Raw genomic sequence first — 19,603 nt, forward strand, 5'->3', positions numbered from 1 at the left:
AGCAAAACTCGGACACCAAACATGTTTTGCTGACTGACTGCATTTGGGGTAGGCAGAAAATCATGTAAATTAGATTTTTACCAAACTATTCCAGTAAGTAAAATTAGATCTCTCACTCTGTCTAAAATACAGAAACACTAATGGCATCAAGCTGCGCAACTCTTTAGGATAAACAGCGTTTGCCGCAGATGTGTTTTCTAAATGTTGTCCGCAGAAGCATGAACCCAGTGACACCTAGTCTGATTGTCATTAAGCATAATATACTTGTTTACTGCAGTTCACTGAAACAGACCACAGAGACGGGTAGATATTGATTAGCATGGTGCAATAAGAGTAATTGTAAAGTGGAGATTACTTGGCAAATCATGCTTTAACATCACTTTTTGGGTGCTTGTGGCTATATTCTTTTTCTTATTATTACTTTCACACAAAGATAAGAGGCTTAAATTGTGTCTGTGTGGGATCTTCCAGCTGGACAGTAAAAAGACAAAGGCCATTGTGTAAACCAATACGATGTATTCAGGAAGAGCCTGCATATAGTCATATGGAAATTTTTGAGCACCCCGGTATAATAATGTTTTTATAATGTAGAAACATGTACACATTCTTTACAGAGAACGCACTGCACATTTTAATGCACCATTACTGTTTATTTGCTGAATTTAACATATTGAGTTTTTAATTGTGCGAACGCTATTGCACATTTTCTCCTTCATGTTTATTTTTTTCCAATATGTTAAACTCTTGCACTAAAATTAGAAGAAAATGCCACATTAAATTGTGTTCTCTGTAAAAGAGGAAAATCAACAAAATGTATTATTTGTGCCACTTCAAACTTTTGCATATGACTGTAGCCGGAACCAAGCATTCAGTGCTATTAGCACAAAATACTAAAACTAGATGGGCCTGTGACAAGTAAAAATGTTCACAAAGTCACAGAATACGTAAAAGGCCATTTGCAGAGTTGTTGGACACAGGTGACCAAATGAAGTTTTGTTACTTGAATTAATACTAAATCAATCTACTGTTAACTAATCTATTATTGGCTAACAATCTTCAGACTGATGCTGAATAAACAACACCTTTAATCACTTTGTCAAAATACATGTGACAGTATGAATAATAGTCATATTATTTGTACATCGTAGTATAGAAAGGTAGCAAGAGAGAATGATAAAAATTGTTCTACACAAAATACCCAGCATTATTAGATAAATATTATTTGATTATTTTTATTAGTAGTAGTAGTGGTAGTAGTGGATGGGATACTCATGTGCACCTTCATTTCTAGCAGGATTGATCACTGTAATGGTCTCCTAACTGGACTCCCAAAAATGACAATCAAATAGCTTTATTTGATTCAATATGCAGCTGCAGGAGTTCTCACTAGGAGTAAATGGAGGGAACACACCATGTGTTCTAAATAGAACTATTTCATGAATAAATGGTTCTTTCCATGGTGAAATGGTGTTTTATATGGTTCTATATAGAACCTTTTTGAAAATGGTTCCATATAGCACCAGAAAGAGTTCTTCTTTTGTCACAAGCTTGACCTTATTATCATTATTATTATTGTGACTCTATATTTTGTGTAGGAAAATGACATTTCGGAGTTCTTCATCATTCTCTCTTGCTGGCCTTCTGCTCTTTGAGGAATATGTTTTATGTCACGGGCTTTTCACGCTTCTTCTTCACACTAGAGGGAGGTGCGTGTCTCAGCGCTGTTACGTAAGAAGGTTGCGGTGATGGATTACAGCAGAAATGATCGGCGCTGTCAGGGTCGCGTGTGAATGGTCTACACACAAAACAGGCCGCCTCTCTTCTTACCCGGAGAACACAAGTGCGCTGCTTAAATCAGCCGTATTTACCTGTACATCACGTTGGATGTCCGCACGTGTGGAGTGCAGGCGCTTTCTATAGCGGCGCTTGTCCATCCGGGTCCTGGAGCACGTCAGCGCTCTGAACGTCCACGAGATTTCACATCCTAGAGCTCATTGTTAATTACACACGGTGAAGAAAGAACAGCAGTGTAAAAACATTTGTTGTTTTCGGTTATAAATGTGTGTCCTGGCTCTCTTAATTGTTTGAGTTAATTTAATACTTGTGATAGTAAGTTTACAGAACAGTGTTCGGTATGGTGCGTTCTGTCAAAGTGTTATTTGAAGAATAATACATTTTTTTACCATTGCATGAAAATAATGCAAAATTATGTAGTCTTCTAGTTGCAGCAGTGAGTAATAACTTTGCTTGAATGATACGTAGCTATTGGGTTGTGTCAGGTGTGTTGGAGCAGGAACATCATTAAAAGTATTGACACCCCTTGTTATTAGTGAATTCAGCTACTTTAAAGCCCCTGTCACCATTGTTTCAAATGTTTAAAGTTTTGTTTTGATAATAAAGATATGTAACAGAAAAAAACGTTTACCAGCGTTACATTCAAGAAATATATACAGAAGTCTGGAGAGGCCATGAGCTGTTGCTATAATTTTCTGGATTTTTATCTTGAGATAAGGAGTTAATTATGTTGTGATCTCAAGATAACAACTTTATCTTGAGATCCCAAGATAATTAACTCAAAATAACAAGATAACTAACTCGTTATTTCAAGGTAACATTTGTTATCTCAAGATGTTCTAAAATATGTGGGCATGTCAGGATACATAATACATAATAATTGACAGTGGCATCTCCCTGGCAACATAAACAACATGACACCAGCGGCAGTGGTGACGACACCACCAACGATGCTGTACACTCTTTAAAAAGATGGTTCGTTTGGGGTTCTTTAGTAAAGACAATTGTTCTATATAGAACATAGAAGCTTTTTGAAAACAGTTCTATAAGGGTTCTTCTGCTATTAGAATGCCAAGCTTGTAACAATAGAAGAACCCCTTTTGGTGCTATATAGAACCCTTTTCAAAAAGGTTCTATATAGAACCATCTACAGCACAATCTCCATCAATCTCAAGAACCTTTCAGGATGCAAAGAATCCTTTAATCATGCAAAGGGTTTTTTCTTCATGATTCTATGTAGAATCATCTTCTTTACTAAAGAACCCTTGAGGAAGCAAGGTGTGTAGAGTAGCACACTCAGAACAAAGTATCAGTGTAATTCAGACTTACACCTTTGATTTTGAAGAAAAAGAGACCCCTCATAGGAAAACAGACCACATCACTCTTCCTGACTGGTCTCTAAAAGGTGAGTAAAAAACTGCAAAATGGAAAACAGGCTGTCTAATTGTCATTTTAGAGATTTGTGTACATTTTGTAGCTAATGATTGATAACTCATGCTTTCATCTTATGACAGGTAGGTCATGGACATGTCATGTCAGATATCTGAACACTCAGCACTCATGTTACATTCATAACCTATAGGAGGCTAGCTAACTACTGGACTGTGCTTCTAAAATGAAGGTCACACAAGCTCCTGTTACAAGTCAACACTCATATTTGCAGACACTGTGGAGAAATTCTTGTGTGTCTGATTGTGTGCTGTGCATTTACGTATACATATTGCTATTTCTGATTGGTACTAGATCTGCCATCACCTGCACCAAATTTAGTCCTGCCCAACTCAAATAGAACAAGAAAATGGCAGAAAAAAGTCATTCTCAACAGAAAAGACCAACAACATTCTTTCTTTGTCTGAAAACATCACAAAAACAATAAATAATAGTTAGAAGAAAATCATGAAAATGAGTAGACTGGGGCTTTAAGGTGCTGCTGGCAATATATTTTATTATCTCTATAGGAAAGGACTGCCAATAGAATGGTAGGAGACAGGTTACCATGCCCAATGCCAAGTGTCGGCTAAAAGGGGTATAAAGCGCCTCCCAGAATCAGGCAATGGAGCAGGTTTGAACTGCAGAACTGCAGATTTGGGATTAGTTAAAACAGAAGAATTAATCAGCCAACATCAGTACTTGACCTCACTAATGCACTTGTGGCCAAATGCAATCAAATCCTCTCAGCTATGTTCCTACATCTAGTATAAAGCCTTCCCAAAAGAGTAGGGGCTGTTATTGCAGCAAAGGGAAGGGAGTCCCTATTAATACCCTTCATTTCAGAAGAAATGAGCAGGTATGTGCAGAGTTTTGGACAAATAGTGCACTTCAGCACCAGGATCGATAAAAACTCATTACTAGTTTAGTGAGATGTGGAAATCTTAGAAGGTGTTGGCTTTGTTTCAATTCAGAATAAATGGACTCCGACACTTCGACTAAATGGTGCTGATTTACACTAATTTAGAGGGTGGATAAACATTAAAGCCTGTTGTTGTTATAATGCTAGCAAAATCATGGCGCCTGGTTATACAAATCTGCATTAAATGAGATTAAAGAAAACTGGTACGTTGCCTCTCTCAGTATTAAGCATGCTCTGTCTTAACATCACCCACTCACAGAGACAGAGAGTGAGTGAGTGAGGGGGAGGGGGGGAGCGCGCGACCGAGCGAGAAAGAGAGAGAGCGAGAGAGTCTTGACGTCATTCAGGTTTATTAGCGGTCTTCGCGGTTCCCACAAACACCAGTCACACTCTCCTTGTGCTCTGTGCAGAAGTGTATGGTCAATGCCGTGCTTGGCCCCCTTCTACATTAGTTCTCCCATGCCCGGGAACTGGAGCAGGAACAAGGGTTTTACCTAAGAGAGCGCTGAAGGACCAAGAAGCAGCCTATTGACCAGTTTTTGCAAGGAAGGCGAGTCCAGTTTTCCTCCATGTGAAGAAAAGGTACGCACAAAACTGATACTCTATGCATTAGTTGATTTCTGGGGTAGTTTTTGTGGTTTCTTATCGTTTTACATTTTCAACCTTGCGTTGATCTCCGTAAGCGTGCAGCCCGCCTGTTTTGGAGAAGTCCCTCGTTTCAGCACCGCGGACAGCGCCGCAGCCAGTTTAACTCCATTTGGTTTCATGTTTAAAAGATTCAAACCTATCGCGCTCAGTTTTCTTTAACAGTCTGTAAAAGGCATTGCCTTTAATCTCAGCTCTTTCGCGAACAAACTAATATCCATCACGGTTTGTTTTTCTGTATAATAATTCTAACTCTCTTTTAATGCCTATAAAATTAGCTGCATTAGCTGTCCAGTCTTCGTTTTTTTTCCCTTTTTTTCATTAAACGGCTCGTTTGAAGGCTAATCTAACTCGTTTAACTTATGCATCCATCACGCATTTTGTCCCTCTTGCTTGACTTTACATTAAGACCCTTTCTGAACTTTCTTTCAGGGCGATCACCATAGAGATGAACGAGAGCGCAACAGCCAATGAGAGTTTAGCGGGGCTTTCCGTGGCCTCGTGGGTGGAAGCCGAGGCCTTCAACGGCAACGGCAGCCTCGCGCTCTCCTCCCCCTCCTCCTCCTCCTCCTCATCCTCATCCCTCCTCGACTTCCCCGTGAACCCGTGGGACATCATGCTGTGCCTGTCTGGCACGGTGATCGCGTGCGAGAACGCCATCGTGGTGGCGATCATCTTCTACACGCCGACGCTGCGCACGCCCATGTTCGTGTTGATCGGCAGCCTGGCCACGGCGGACCTGCTGGCGGGCGTGGGGCTCATCCTGAACTTTGTGTTTCAGTACGTGATCTCCTCTGAGACCATCAGCCTCATTACGGTGGGCTTCCTCGTGGCCTCGTTCACGGCGTCCATCAGCAGCCTGCTGGCCATCACGGTGGACCGCTACCTGTCGCTCTACAACGCGCTCACGTACGTGTCGGAGAAGACGCTTCACTATGTTCACCTGATGCTGGTGGGCGCGTGGGGCGCGTCTCTGGGCCTCGGCCTGCTGCCCGTGTTGGGCTGGAACTGCCTGGACGACGCCGAGTCCTGCAGCATCGTGCGGCCGCTGCGGCGCGCCAACGTTACGCTGCTGGCTGCCTCCTTCTTCGTCATCTTCGCGCTCATGCTTAGCCTGTACGTGCGCATCTGCAAGATAGTGTGTCACCACGCGCACCAGATCGCGCTGCAGCAGCATTTCTTCGCCACCTCGCACTACGTGGCCACCAAGAAGGGCGTGTCCACGCTCGCCATCATCCTGGGCACGTTCGGCGCCAGCTGGCTGCCCTTCGCCGTCTACTGCCTGGTGGGCGAGCGCGAGTACCCGGCCGTTTACACGTACGCCACGCTGCTGCCCGCCACCTACAACTCCATGATCAACCCCATCATCTACGCGTACCGCAACGCCGAGATCCAGCGCTCGATCTATGTGCTCTTCTGCGGCTGCTTTCACGCCAACGTGTCCTACCGCTCCAGATCACCAAGCGAGGTCTAGAGCTGCCGGCAGAGTTTCCTTAACAGCACCCAATCAGCGCTCTCGATGCAAAACCTCCTAACAGTTGTTTTTCCTTTTTTTCACTTGTTTTTGCACCATTTGAACACGCCAGCTACCCTTTACATGGTGTGAACTAATGGGCCAATAAAAATGGTACAAGGTTACTAGGAAAAAATCTTTTTACACAACAAAAATATTAGTGCTTTTTCCTGCTCCTGTAAAGTTTCGATGTTACGAGGTTTTGTTACGAGAGCGACGCAGTGTTGCCTTTGCCTTTTACCCCTGCTTCACGTTGACGTGTCTGCTAAAAGAAGGTGTGAATCCAACGCTTGTCTGTCGCGCAATTGCACTTTATGAGACTCGAGCCAGCCAAGAGTCTGTCCCAATGCTGTGAACAACAGACTTTAAGACTTTTTGTGGTCGACGAAGCAACAAACTCAACATCGAGAATGTATTTTTAACCATCGACAGTGGGGGAAAAATAGCACTTTACCATTTACTATTCACTATTTAAGACTTTAAATGCCAAAGCAGTATTGTGTAGGCCTGTATTTAAAGATGAGAGTGATTTGTGTGATGAAGTTTTTTATCTTGTAAAATGATCTATGACTGTATTTTATACGAGACAGAGAACATAAATAAAACAATTCTAAAACGTTCTTTTTGTACTTAAAAGTTCATTTCTCTCACACTGAGTGATCCTTATAGGTGTTGTTCACTGTTTTTCAACCCAAACCTTATTCATAGTGTTCCCCATCATTTGCAGTCATATGCAAAACTTTGGGTGCTCCTAGTTAAACAACATGTTTCATTGAAAATAATTACACATCGTCTACAGAGAACACACGTCTGTACATTGTAATGCACAATTACTGTTTATTTGCTGAATTTAACATATTGGGGGAAAAAAAACATAAAATGTGGCCTGTGCAGAAGTTATGGCACATTTATTATTTGTTTCTTTTTCTTCCAATATGTTAAACTCAGCAGACAATACAATGTGTGCACAAAGATTTGCAGAAAAATGTCATATTTTAAGTTTTTCCCTGTAGGGGATGTTTTGCATACATGGACCATAGCCATAACATCTTGATAGCTTTTGTGCTGAGAAACTTAGTCCTCTGACTGACCCAACCTTCAAAAGACACAATGACCTCTCTTGAAAAAAGGGAGGAAACTTACTTATTTTAGATGTTGTATCCAAAAATTGTCCCAAACCCTGTTTTTTGTTGTTTTATTTAAGGTATTTTGCATTTCCACACACCTGTTCTTTCCTTGTACTATACTGAGTTCTGGGCCATTTCTTGAAGAAAATAAAAGACTAAGTCAACTTTTCAGTTGAAAAGTCAAGTTTCCAATGCTTGTTCTGAAAGCAAGTTTGTGTGTTGATTTTAAATATAGAAATAAGGATGAGAATTAAAGCTGATGGAATGCAGTCTGAAATTTAAGGTGTTAAGGGTGTATTGGACTACAGTTATAACTGGGCAATGACAATTATGACAGTTTTACAAGCACTTAGACCAATATTCAGTACTGAGGTATACCATGATATTCAACACACACAGTATTGTTGTTACGGATGTTATTACATTTTTCATCAAATGAGTTGCAGTTTCACCAGAAATTCTTTAGTTACAGTCCCACTACAGTCATATTGTGATCCCATGCTTTATTTAATGTTTGTACAGCTGTTTAGGGTGACCTTCACAGCTCACGGTTAAAAGGTGCAGTATTATAGGCCTGGCCTGAAAAAGAAAAATCTAGAGGAACCCAAAGACATGATGCCCATAAAGACTGTGAAAACCAGGCTTCCAGAACGAAAATAAAGAATGCCATGTCATTATACAAGGAACAAATTCTATAAAAGGTATAACAATCAACACATAATTGGTATTAAAAGTAACCTTCAGAATATTACATGTATGTCTATAAATCTTACTACATAGTTTGTTGGGTTTTTTGTTTGTTTCACTTGGTAAACCATGATAAAACTTCATGCCTACGACACCCTGTGGACAATGCATTTTCAGCCACTAGTAGGTTCATGTGCATGGTTTTGGCTGGACTTCTTTAAAAAGCACAACAAATCGCTGCGTTTCAGACAGATGTACCCTGTCTGCAGGGCTTATCTAAGACCATGTTTAAACAGCGATTCGTGTGCCCACGCTAGAGCAGAGAGAAGAGAGAAAGCCAGGGGATGCCCCCCCTTTACTCGCCACCCTTGTAAATGGTGTGTTACGGGTGTTGTGTTGCACAGTAAATCTCCATGCGGTCTCCATGTTGACTCACAGCACCATTTTCCATCTATTTCATGGCTCTTGCCCCCTCCAAGATCAGTGGGTGCAGGGACGCACATCGCACTGAATCAGTTGGCTCTGCTTATCCAGCGCGCACGTGGGAGTGTGTGATGGTCTGTAGCAGTGCTGAATGACGCGCTCTGGCGGCTGGTGTGAGGGACTAGTCTCAGTGTTGTCACACACACGAGAACATGGCTCACTGTTTTGCTGGCTTCTATAAAAAGTGACATCACTGATCAGCCCCCAGCTTGACTGTTCTAAAACCATAGGAAGCAGGCTCGTGTCTGGAACACCTCTGTTGTCATCTTCAACAGCCGCTGTCCATTGTGCTGAAATAGCCTCGAACCTTCTGGGCCTTTAGAGTCATAGCAAGCAGATACATTACATGTCCAAAACTATCTAAGCAGCCGTTCTAACTAGTGAACTCAGCTACAGGTGCACTCGTTGCTGACACAGGTGTTCAATTGTGCACACATTGTTTACATACATATAGCACTTTTCTTCTTCTTCTTCTTCTTCTTCTTCTTCTTCTTCTTCTTCTTCTTCTTCCTTTCCGTTTCTTCTCTTCTCTGTCCTTGTTCTTCATCTTCTTGTTCTTCTTCTTGTCCTTATTGTTCTTCTTCTTGTCCTGGTTGTTCATTTTGTTGTTCTTCTGGTCCTTTGTGTTGTCCTTGTTCTTCTTCTTGTCCCTCTTATCCTCCTTCTTCTTTTTCTTATCTTTCATCTTTTTCTTCTCCTTAGGCTTCTCCTTGTTCTTTTTCTTGTTCTTGTCCTTTTTCTTTTTGTTTTCTTTCCTGCTGTCCTTTTTGTTCTCTTTTTCTTTTTCTTATCCTTTGTCTTTTTCTTCTCCTTGTTCTTCTTTTTGTTCTTCTTTTTCTTGTTCTTGTCCTTTTTCTTTTTGTTTTCTTTCTTGCTGTCCTTTTTCTCTTTCTTCTTATGCTTCTTCTTCCACTTCTTCTTCTTCTTCTTCTTCTTCTTCTTCTTCTTCTTCTTCTTCTTCTTCTACTTCTTCTTGTCATTCTTGCCCTCTTTCTTCTTGTTGTCATCCTTTTTCTTGTTGTCCTGGTTCTTCTTCTCCTTGCCCTTCTTGTTTTCCTTGTCTTTCTTCCTCTTCTTGTCCTGGTTCTTGTCCTTTGTTGTCTTCTTCCTTTCTGAAATGACTGCACTTTATTGCATTTTTGAAAGGAATAACTGTAAAAAGGCATGAATCATGTCAAATGTGCTGTTGTGGCAGTGGTTGAGATGCGAATGACCGAGTCTTTCGGTCATTAGCGTTTTGGAGTTTTTGTCACCCAGCAGCCTGCTCCTCTTGACTCGCTGTTTAATGTTTAATTCAGTGGTGCTGGGCCCACTCGCTCTATCTGAATCTCTAATTATCTTTTACAGTCCCACTGTGAAACATCACACTCATGTCTGGCGTCATCGCCATTAGCCTGCAGCATCAGCAATACTGTCATTACTACAGCCAAAACCAGGATATTTTTACAGTTCAGCAGCAGAGCAGATGGTTTTATTTTCCAGCCCCCGTTCCTTTCTGTCTTTGATGTGTCAAGAAAAATCACAGCTACTGAAAATCTTACACCAGTACCCCACACTGACCCAGCACTCTCACTCACGCACACACTCTTCTACTATCTGCTGCTAAATGCTGCCAGTTCCAGAACAATGTATACAATGTATACACATACAGTGATAGATAGAAAGTGAGATCTGTTCAATTTTTGCAAACCTTCGCTGGTGACATGAACCACTGTTGTCTCTGTTGTTGGCATGGTGACACCCAAGATGGCCGATCGACTGTGTCCCAGCAACAAAACCTTTCGGACAACCATTAAAAGAATTAGTCTTCTGCTTCTTCATGGGTGGTGCTGCATCTCCAAAACCAGCTCAAACTGGATTACAGACATACAAGCTATCTGCAAAATTATTCATAAAGTTTTAGCTCCTGAACAAAGTGATTAATCTCTGTTCTCATTTTCCTTTCCCAAAATGGAAAATAGCCTCCCTGATAGCAACAGTTGCCAGTTTAGAAGATCAAACTGTCACTTGTCACTTGAAGATAATCGTATAGTGTGTTTAGTTGTATAGTCTTGATGTGAAAAATCTCATCTAGACATTTCGCGTTTCATGATATATATTCATGCCACGTTCGATGAGTAAATTCAGAATTCAATCCTCTGCAGTTCTGGAGAACTTGTTTCTAGGAGAACGTTTTTGTGATTTTAACATGAAATTCTTTTGCAGATGTATTCTTTTGAGACCCCACATCTATTATAAATAAAAACTCTATAAGGCATGGTGTGCTTACTCCCCAATGCTGTAATTTGTAGATGGTCTTTTAGCTCTCATAGTGGTTACAACAGTTGACAGAAGTCACCGTGTTCTGCATATATTACAGATGCAAAAATTAAAAGGTAGCTGGCTCTCTTGGTTGCTAACAACAATGTTTTACACAAGAATCTTTTTTGATCTACTGTTCAAAAGCTATTCAAGAAATAAATCCAAATGTGCAAAAATAAAACCAACTTCACAGCTCACAAAATGTGTCTCTCTTTCTTTGTCATCAAAAGGCAATGAGTTTCTCTGAGTTTTGCAGGTGTAAACAATACTGAGGTTTACAGGTTTGTCCAGAATATTTGCATAAAATATAACTTGAACTACTCTTGTTAAAGTCAATCTGAATCAGAAATCATAATGCTTTTTATTCTGTACCACCACATGATTCCAAGTGAAACACAGTATCAGGGAGTGTCTTTGAGTTAGCTGAGTGTTACTGGCGATGATGGGTGGAGGTGGTGAGAGAGGGAGGTGCAAGATTATGGTTTATTTTAATTTTCCTGCCTGCTGGTGCATGAAGACATAACCAAAACCCAGATAATGTTTTAGAGTCATTTTGTTGGAAGATTAAGAAAGCAAGAATTTTGTCAAGTAATGATCTGAGCTTAATATGACTAGGGGTATGAAATAACAAGTTTAAAAAAGGTCAATTTTGATTTCAGGTTGACTTTTACACTGTGTATAAATTGATTGCATTGAAATTATGGCAGAACAGCAACATGTGTGCAACTTCAATCATACTAAGGTAATTACAGTAAACATCTATTCCTGTTCTGTAAGCCAACAATTAAGGTTCAGGGAATGTGGTGTCCATCCGATATTTAACATCTATGCTATGAGGTCAGTTTTGCCAACATACCTCAGGCACAATAAATTTACAGACAGCATTTTCCTGAGCTTTCCAGTCACGGGTAAACTTTCTTTTCTGATTCTTCTTCTTGACTTCAGTTATTTTTGAACAGCCTTGCCTTAGGGGCCTTTAGAAAACTGGCAGTAGAAGAAAAAGAAGAGACTTTTTTGTGGCTTTTGATTCTAACTCACTTGCCAACAATTAATTAGTGATCGGTCATGCAACATAGTGCCTTGCATATGGAACTAAAGTTGCCTGTAATATACTGCGTCACAATTTTTAGATTTTACTCGCCTCAATATTTTACTCAAGATAGAGTTCACCTCCCTGAACCAAAAGAAAAAAACGAATGAAACAACCACTTACACCTTGACAATAAAACACATATGGATTTCAGCCAACTACTCATCCTTTCCAGAAATATCCGGAGTACTGCTAAAATAAACATGCATGCAGCGATGGCTGAGGAGAGTGCAAAGTGTAGTAAATGCTTCAGTCTCTGTGCACATGCAGTGCTCACTCATTCTGTTCTGCCAACAATAACTTTGTAGTCAGCTTAGCTTTTTAAAACCTAAAATAAAAATGTAATAAACATAAAACAACTTTCTAAAGAATCTACTAATCCATGTTTCAAATGACTGCTGTTTAGTGATTTTTGCAACTATGTTGAACATCTAGGCTATAGTAAAAGGGTTGTCTTGACACATCGTTTGAAGAACGAGTGCCTTAGCTTAGTTAATTAAGAGTCTGAGAGGGTATGTCAAAAAGGATGCCGCTTAACTTTATTGCTTAACTATGTTACCTGTTGGCCCTGAAACCTTCAAACCCTTTTCTGGCAGACTAAGTTAAAAAAAGTGAAATTTACAGACAGCAGTTCTTTGAACTTTCCAGTCATCGGTGAGCTTCTTTCTTCTCTGCTTCATCTTCTTGACTTCAGTTTTTTTGGACAGCCTTGCCTTGGTGGTCTTTAGAAAACTGCCGATAGAAGAAGAAGAGACTTTTGTGGCCTTTGATTCTAGCTGACTTTTCATTCAAGTGTAGAGAAATGACCTTTGGCATCTAACTCAGTGGTTGCCATTCCTCATGCTCCTGGACTTTATGTTCTGCAACAGTTATGAGCTTTTGCTACTATTATATACTGTGGCATCCTCCATGGACCACGCTGCTGTGATGAGCTTTGGGGGTGAGGCCATGCAAAGAGGCTCTCGGAGCGTGTCACCCTCCCGGGTAAGAAGGACGCTTATTGTCGCTGTTTGTTACTGTTTTTAGTGTAGTTGTGTTGCTTAGAGTAAACAGTGTCTGAGGAGGGTGGGCTTTGCAGTTAACTAGTTGTTAGAAGTGTCTATCCTTGCTTGGCGTGTCCTCCCACGCTGGGGTTAGCTCTGGACTGGGCATTTCTCTGCTGCCTGTTGAAGTGCCTGTTCAAAATAAAAACGCATTCGCCGATATGTGCTATGTTTTTTGTGTCGTCTTCTGAGCTGACGCTACAATACATCATTCAACATGTCAGCCAGTGACCAGACTCTTCATTAGTTGAGAAATTGTAAAAATCTGCAACGCAAGTGGGTCCTCAGGCTTGGCTTTGGGAATGACATCAATGTTTTTTCACCCACTTGTATTGTTTACATGTCCAAAAGGCCAGTGCACACTGACCCAACAAACATAAGCAACAAAAGCATTCTTATGTTGGCCATGGGCTTTAAAATGTTTAGAAAAACAACTCATAAACCAAATGAACCAGTGTGAATGAAGGAGAATGTTCACGACAGGAGAAAACGTTCTACAATTGCATGAATGGAAGAAAACACTGTGATTGGGGAGAACCTCCTAGAACATCCTGTGAACTGGGGAGAACATTGTAAGCAGTGTGAATGGGGAGAACATTCTAAAACAGTATGAGCGGGAGGACAGCTTGCTTGAGTTGTGAATGAAAGAGAACACTGGACATTGTAGAACAGAGTGAATGGGAAGAGAACATTCTACTCTCTTAAAAAAAGACATCAAGCTTGTAACAATAGCAGAAACCTTTTTGGTGCTATATAGAACCATTTTCAAAAAGGTTTTATATAGAACCATATATATAAAACACATTGTACATCAATCTGAAGGACCATTTCATGATGCAAAGAACCCTTTCTTTGCGTGTTTATTGTTCTATATTGGTCTTTGCTAAAAAACTCTTAAAGGACCATCTTTTTTAAGAGCGTAGAAAAGTGTGAATGGGAAGAGAATTATATGTTAGATTAGGAATGTTGTAAAATGGTAAAAAAAAACATCTTTAACAGGTGATGTAATCATTCTTTGGTTTAAAAGGAGCGTCCAAGAAAGGCCTGGTCCTTTATGAGCAAGGATAGGTTGAGGCCCACCACCACAAAATGTGCCAGCCACTAATATAGCAATTCAAGAGCAACGCTCTTTATTGAGCAATCTCAAGAATTTTGGGTACTTCATCCTCTATGGTGCGTAACATCCTTAAAAGATTCAGGGACTCTGTTGAAATGGCCACACAGCTGAATGCATGTGACCTTCAATCCCTTGGACAGCAATACGTTAAAAACTGGCTTTCTTTAGTGGTGGATGTCGCCACATGGGCTTGTGAATACTCTGACAAACCAATATCAATAAACTCTGTTTGTCGGTACATTTACAAATGCAAGTACTATGCACAGCAAAGCCATATGTCAACAGCATCCAGAAATACTATCACCTTCTCTGAGCTTAAAGAGGAACTCCACTGATTTTTCATAATTTCAGCAAAATTAAATGGTAGATGTAAACAAAGTAAAGATGTAAACAAAGTTGTCCAGAGTGGTTTGGTGTGAAATGCTCCCTCACAGAAAGTTATTACATTAATTGTTTATCTTTTGAGAAGTTTTTGACCTGGGTCATTGTGAGGCAAAATAGTCCCCCAAAAAAACTTTTTATATTCAGATTTTACTACTATGTTACCATCATCAACATTTCATACAAAAACTCAGAAGACACGCGTAGGTTCACTGGTGGTTTTGGAAATTAAATAAAATGGCTATATTTGTGTTGTAGACATGTTGACCCCTGGTTGCTATCACCACCACTGTAAGGAAATCTGACTCTCTACAATCAACCATTTCACACCAAACCACTCTGAATGCCATGCCATGTCTACAACACAAATATAGCCATTTAATTTACTATCCTTAACCACCGGTGAACCTACACATGTCTAAGCTTTTATATGGAATGTTGGTATGATAGTAAAATAGTGGTAAAGTTTTTTCTTTGGAAAGTATGTTTTAGATCAAAGTCTTCTCTCAAAACTGTCGTAAAACATATCAGACATCAGACATTGTATTCATAACCACTTCATGTAATAACTTTGTGTGAGAGAGCTTTTAGAGGTGGATGTCTGGTTCCACACCACCACTGTGAATAATTCTGACTCAGTTGTTCTAGAATGGAACATTTCACACCAAACAACTCTAAACGACTCTGTCTACATCTCAACTATTTAATTATAAATACAAATTGGTTCTCATTTAAGCTCATCTGATGGACTGAAGCACAGTGGGAACATGTAATGTGGCCTGATGACACAACCTCTCAGATTGTTTATGGAAATAATGAACGCTGTGTTTTCCAAAGAAGAAAAGACCCATTCAGATTGTTACCAGCCAGTTCAAAAACTAAGTCTGTTATGTGGTATGCGAGTGTATTAGTGCCAATTAACAATGAAAGATATATACACATTTTAGAGCAATATGTGTTGCTAATGTATCGCTGCTGTCAGAACAAAAACTCATATTTTCAAAATGGCAACATTACAGGAGAAGGAAAAAACATACTTTACTTTTAATGTAAGTCAGTGTAACCAGACCTTTTTTCTAAATAATTTTGGGTGGTTTCTTTTGGTCCATTCATCATGAAATTTAAACACCATGTAAAGGGCAACAGGCATTTTCAAATTATGTCAAAAACTGAAAAATAACAAAAATGGAGATATGAGGTTTTGTTCCAACAGCAGCTACATGCTTTGCCTTTTTCAGGGATGTTCATGCTTATTCAACAAGACAGCGCAAGCTATGTTCTGCACATTACAACAGCTAGACTGGCCTGCCTGCAGTCCAGGTCTGTCTCCTGCTGAAAACAACTGGCACATTATGAAGCAGGAAATATGACAATGAAGGCTGCGTACTTAGCACAGCTGAAAACTTGTATAACAGGAAAATGGCAAAAAAAAAATCTGCTTTCAAAATGGGCTCAGTTGGTATCTTCAACCCCAAAACAGTTATTAAGTGCCATTAAAAGGAAAGGCAGTGTAACACATGATATCAGCATGATTCTGTCATGTTTTTGTACTGCACTGTTTTCAGTTTAATTCACAATAATCACCTTTCTTTTTTATTAGCATTACACACACTGTCCCAGAGGTTTGTAGATCAGTGTGATAAAGGATGTTCTGGAACTGTATGAACAGTGGAAAGCATTCTGTTGTGAATGAGGGGAGAACATTTTTGAGATATTATAGCCATCACACACAAGTATGGCATACCAACCCAACATTTGAGTTTGTCAGTGTTTGTTGGAAAACGTTGGGTCAGTGTGTTCTGGACTTTTCTGTACAGTGGTATTTCCGTTACTTAGCTAATGAAAATCTGTGGGCAAAGCAAAAGACAGGTTAGTGACTAGGAATATCTAATTTTTTTTCTTCCATGACCACTTTCTTAATGCACCCAGAGTGCTTAGTTCATGATTTTTTAGTGCAGGCACAGGTGTGTGTGTGCATGAGTGTATGATGATTAACCACCTCTCTTCCTGGAAACACAGACAGGCCTGGCTGCAGTGCTCAGTAAAGCACTTTATACCTCTCCTCAAAGCGGTCTGAGCTGGGTACACTGAACACACTGAAAGCTGCCTGTTCTCAGATTTTTTTAAAAAAAAAAAAAATTCTGCACGTGGCATTACGCTGCCGCATACAGGTAATGAATGTTCTGTTCAGAATGTAGGCTATTTCTGAAGAGATTCTAAATGAAAATGTTCACAAATTTGTTTGTTTGTTTAATGGGCCTCTTCATCTGCAGTGATCTGTATCTATTTATATCACATCAAACATCTGTGTAATTATGTTCTTCAGTCATCCAGAGCAGTTTGATATGAATTACTCCATTCTAGAGAGTTGTTCACAGCGGTGGAGATAGGAAGCAGACAAGTACCACCTGTAATGAGGTTTATTTTATCCTCAAGATTTTTGTACCGTCAGAGATTTTCTAATTAGTGTAATGAAATAAAGGTTATGAGACAAAAATGCTTAGTTTATTCATTTAGTGTCACTGAGCAACATTTGTAGCACGTGCTTCTAAAATAACCTTTGAAAACTCTCATTCTCAAGCCAAAAATGCAAAGAACCAGCACACTGTGTTTGTAGTAAGATCTTTGTGCCATTTGGGGGCTCTGTTGTACACACTGAATATTTCAGTACAGTACATACAATATGCATCATATTTAGTGTATTTGGTGCTCCTGACTCTTAAAACATTGAATTGGTATTTCTACATGAAATATCAAAATGTAGGCCTGATTATAATCTAATTAAATCCTGCTGCTTTCAAAGCAGCACATATTTTATATTGATGATTTAGTCACAAACATCTAGAACAGTGGCTTGTCCCCACTGCTAGTAAAAGTCTACCAAGTCTTCAGCTTCATTTGAATGTTCTTGTAAACTGCTCCACATTTACATTCATCAATACACTAAGTTGCGTCTGCCTTTTGAGATTTGCCTTATCAGCACAACATGCTAATGGTAAAATATATTAAGCCTAGAATTTTCAGCAGTAACCTTCAATATATTGTATCTGTAGGAAAATTTCAGACCAAAAACCAAAGACGTCTGGTTGTTGACACAAAGTCCCACTTAACCATGCCTATGAATGCCGGCCTTCAGCCCTTAAACTAGACATCAGCCAGTAAAAGGAAATCTGTTGAGGAGCTGAGAACAGCACCAGTATTCCACAGGAACCAGGTAGAAGACACTAGTATTACTTACAGCCAGATATACAGTCAAACGGCAAAACTAGATGTACAATAGGATAACAAGTAAAAATGTATGATATTATATTTCATGCATAATAATGTGCAGTTTTTAAAGATTGAGACATTACTTTTTTTGATGTAATATGACACATTTGTGATTGAAATGTATACCTCTAATAATCTTGACAAACAAATTGCAAATCTCAATTCCATTTTTCTTATTGAAGAAATTCTAAAATGTGTAAGTCAGTGGTTCTCCAGAACCAGGATTGAGAACAACTGCTCTACACTGTCTAAATAACAGATATAGAGATGACTTCACAGCACCATCATGTGGACTAAGAAAGTAATGCATTTTGGCATCTTATTCGTCCAGTGATGGGCTTAATGTTTGATAAAACATTAATGATTAAATAATAAGACATCAATACTTTGGTCTCTGTTTATAAATACTATTTTTACACCCCAAAATAATTTGTTGATGTTATCTCTACCTCTAAATAATGATGTTTATATCTACATAAAGGACAAACTCTATTAAGATAATCATTGTCTCACTTCCAGCGCAGCTATTAACCAGTGACGACATTTTAATCCAACCAAAGTGCACCTTTATGGTAAATCGACCTGATAAAATAGATAAGTGTACATACAAGGAGTTTGTACTTAATGAAGTGGCCGGTCGGTGTATGTGTACTTTGTAGTTCTACAAAGATTGTAGTCCATTTGTTTCTCTGTATAACTTGTTAATTTGTTATCTCAGCAGAGAAAGGTTAGTTAATCACTGTTGTTTTGTTTTCTTAATTTCATTTCCTTCATTTCCTACTCTTATGTATTCCTACTCTTATGTATTTGATAAAGTGAAATAACCACTGGTCAAGTAATGATAAGTATTGATTAATTCTGGCATTAATTCTTTTTTTTATTTTAAAGGTGATAAAATCACAACATTTAATGCCTTAAAATCCCAGGCTTATTACATTCTAAGGCCTATTATTTTACTAAGTACAGAGACTTCAGTATAAACTGGCTGTTATTCTTAGATTATAGAAGTGTGTAATACATTTTGGCCCTGCTGATGGGCCCTGGCCATTTATGTGGTTAACATGCTACAAACTAATGCTTGCTAACTAAATTCCTGTCAGCCTGTCGCTGCCCACCTACTTATATTCAGTATACTGGAACAATTCACTGCATCCTCCATAAGTGTTTTTGTTTTTTTGTTTTTTTCACTTTTACCACTGTTGTCACTGTGGCCCACACAAACAATCATAAAAGCTTCTGCAGCCCACAAGAAGATTTTACTAATCAGGGCCCATTTTTGCAAAAACATCTTAGAGGTCATCTTAATGGGTAGAGAGAGTGTTCAGTGTGATGTTCGCTCTACCACTGAAGTATCATCTCTGTGCTGAGACGCTTTCAGGAAACCCAACCCCAATTATGTTTTTTGACTCACCTAATGAGATAGCTGATGTTGATTGGCAGCTTACAAGTGCTGAATGTCAGAAAGAAAGTTGCAAGTTCTGGCTCAATTTGATACATCATTGCTAGGTTTGGTCTCCAAACAGTGCTTGGCACTGACATTGTTTGGCATTCATTTAACAAGACCTGTAAGCAGAAAGCTCTGAGCAGTAGCTACTCGTTTTTAGTTCTCACACATGTAAATCTTCACACTATGTACTTACTGCTGTATTTTGTCTCAGTTCATGCTTGGATTCAGTGACTGCTTCACTTGTAGATGGCCAAATCTTGGGATCTCTCCCTTTGAAAGACCCTGATATTAATCAGTTATCCATAATCAATGAATTCCAAACGATTGAAAAGTGAAACTTCGAGTTGCACTGAAA

General features: G+C 39.4%; 1 protein-coding gene across 1 annotated transcript; it reads left to right on the forward strand.

Annotated features, from left to right (window-relative positions):
* Positions 1 to 4,466: 4,466 nt before the first annotated feature.
* On the forward strand, positions 4,467 to 6,426 carry LOC118816203 (G-protein coupled receptor 6). The gene is made up of 2 exons (XM_036582721.1): positions 4,467 to 4,726; positions 5,222 to 6,426. The coding sequence occupies exon 2, from the start codon at positions 5,238 to 5,240 to the stop codon at positions 6,261 to 6,263; it is 1,026 nt and encodes a 341-aa protein (XP_036438614.1). The 5' UTR covers positions 4,467 to 4,726; positions 5,222 to 5,237; the 3' UTR covers positions 6,264 to 6,426.
* The last annotated feature ends 13,177 nt before the right edge of the window (positions 6,427 to 19,603 follow it).

This window comes from Colossoma macropomum, unplaced genomic scaffold (assembly GCF_904425465.1).
Source record: "Colossoma macropomum unplaced genomic scaffold, Colossoma_macropomum, whole genome shotgun sequence".
In the NCBI taxonomy this organism is placed as follows: domain Eukaryota; kingdom Metazoa; phylum Chordata; class Actinopteri; order Characiformes; family Serrasalmidae; genus Colossoma; species Colossoma macropomum.

What these genes read in the sequence shown, in the direction of transcription:
- LOC118816203 (XM_036582721.1), top strand. Translation starts at nt 5,238, where the DNA reads ATGAACGAGAGCGCAACAGCCAATGAGAGTTTAGCGGGGCTTTCCGTG.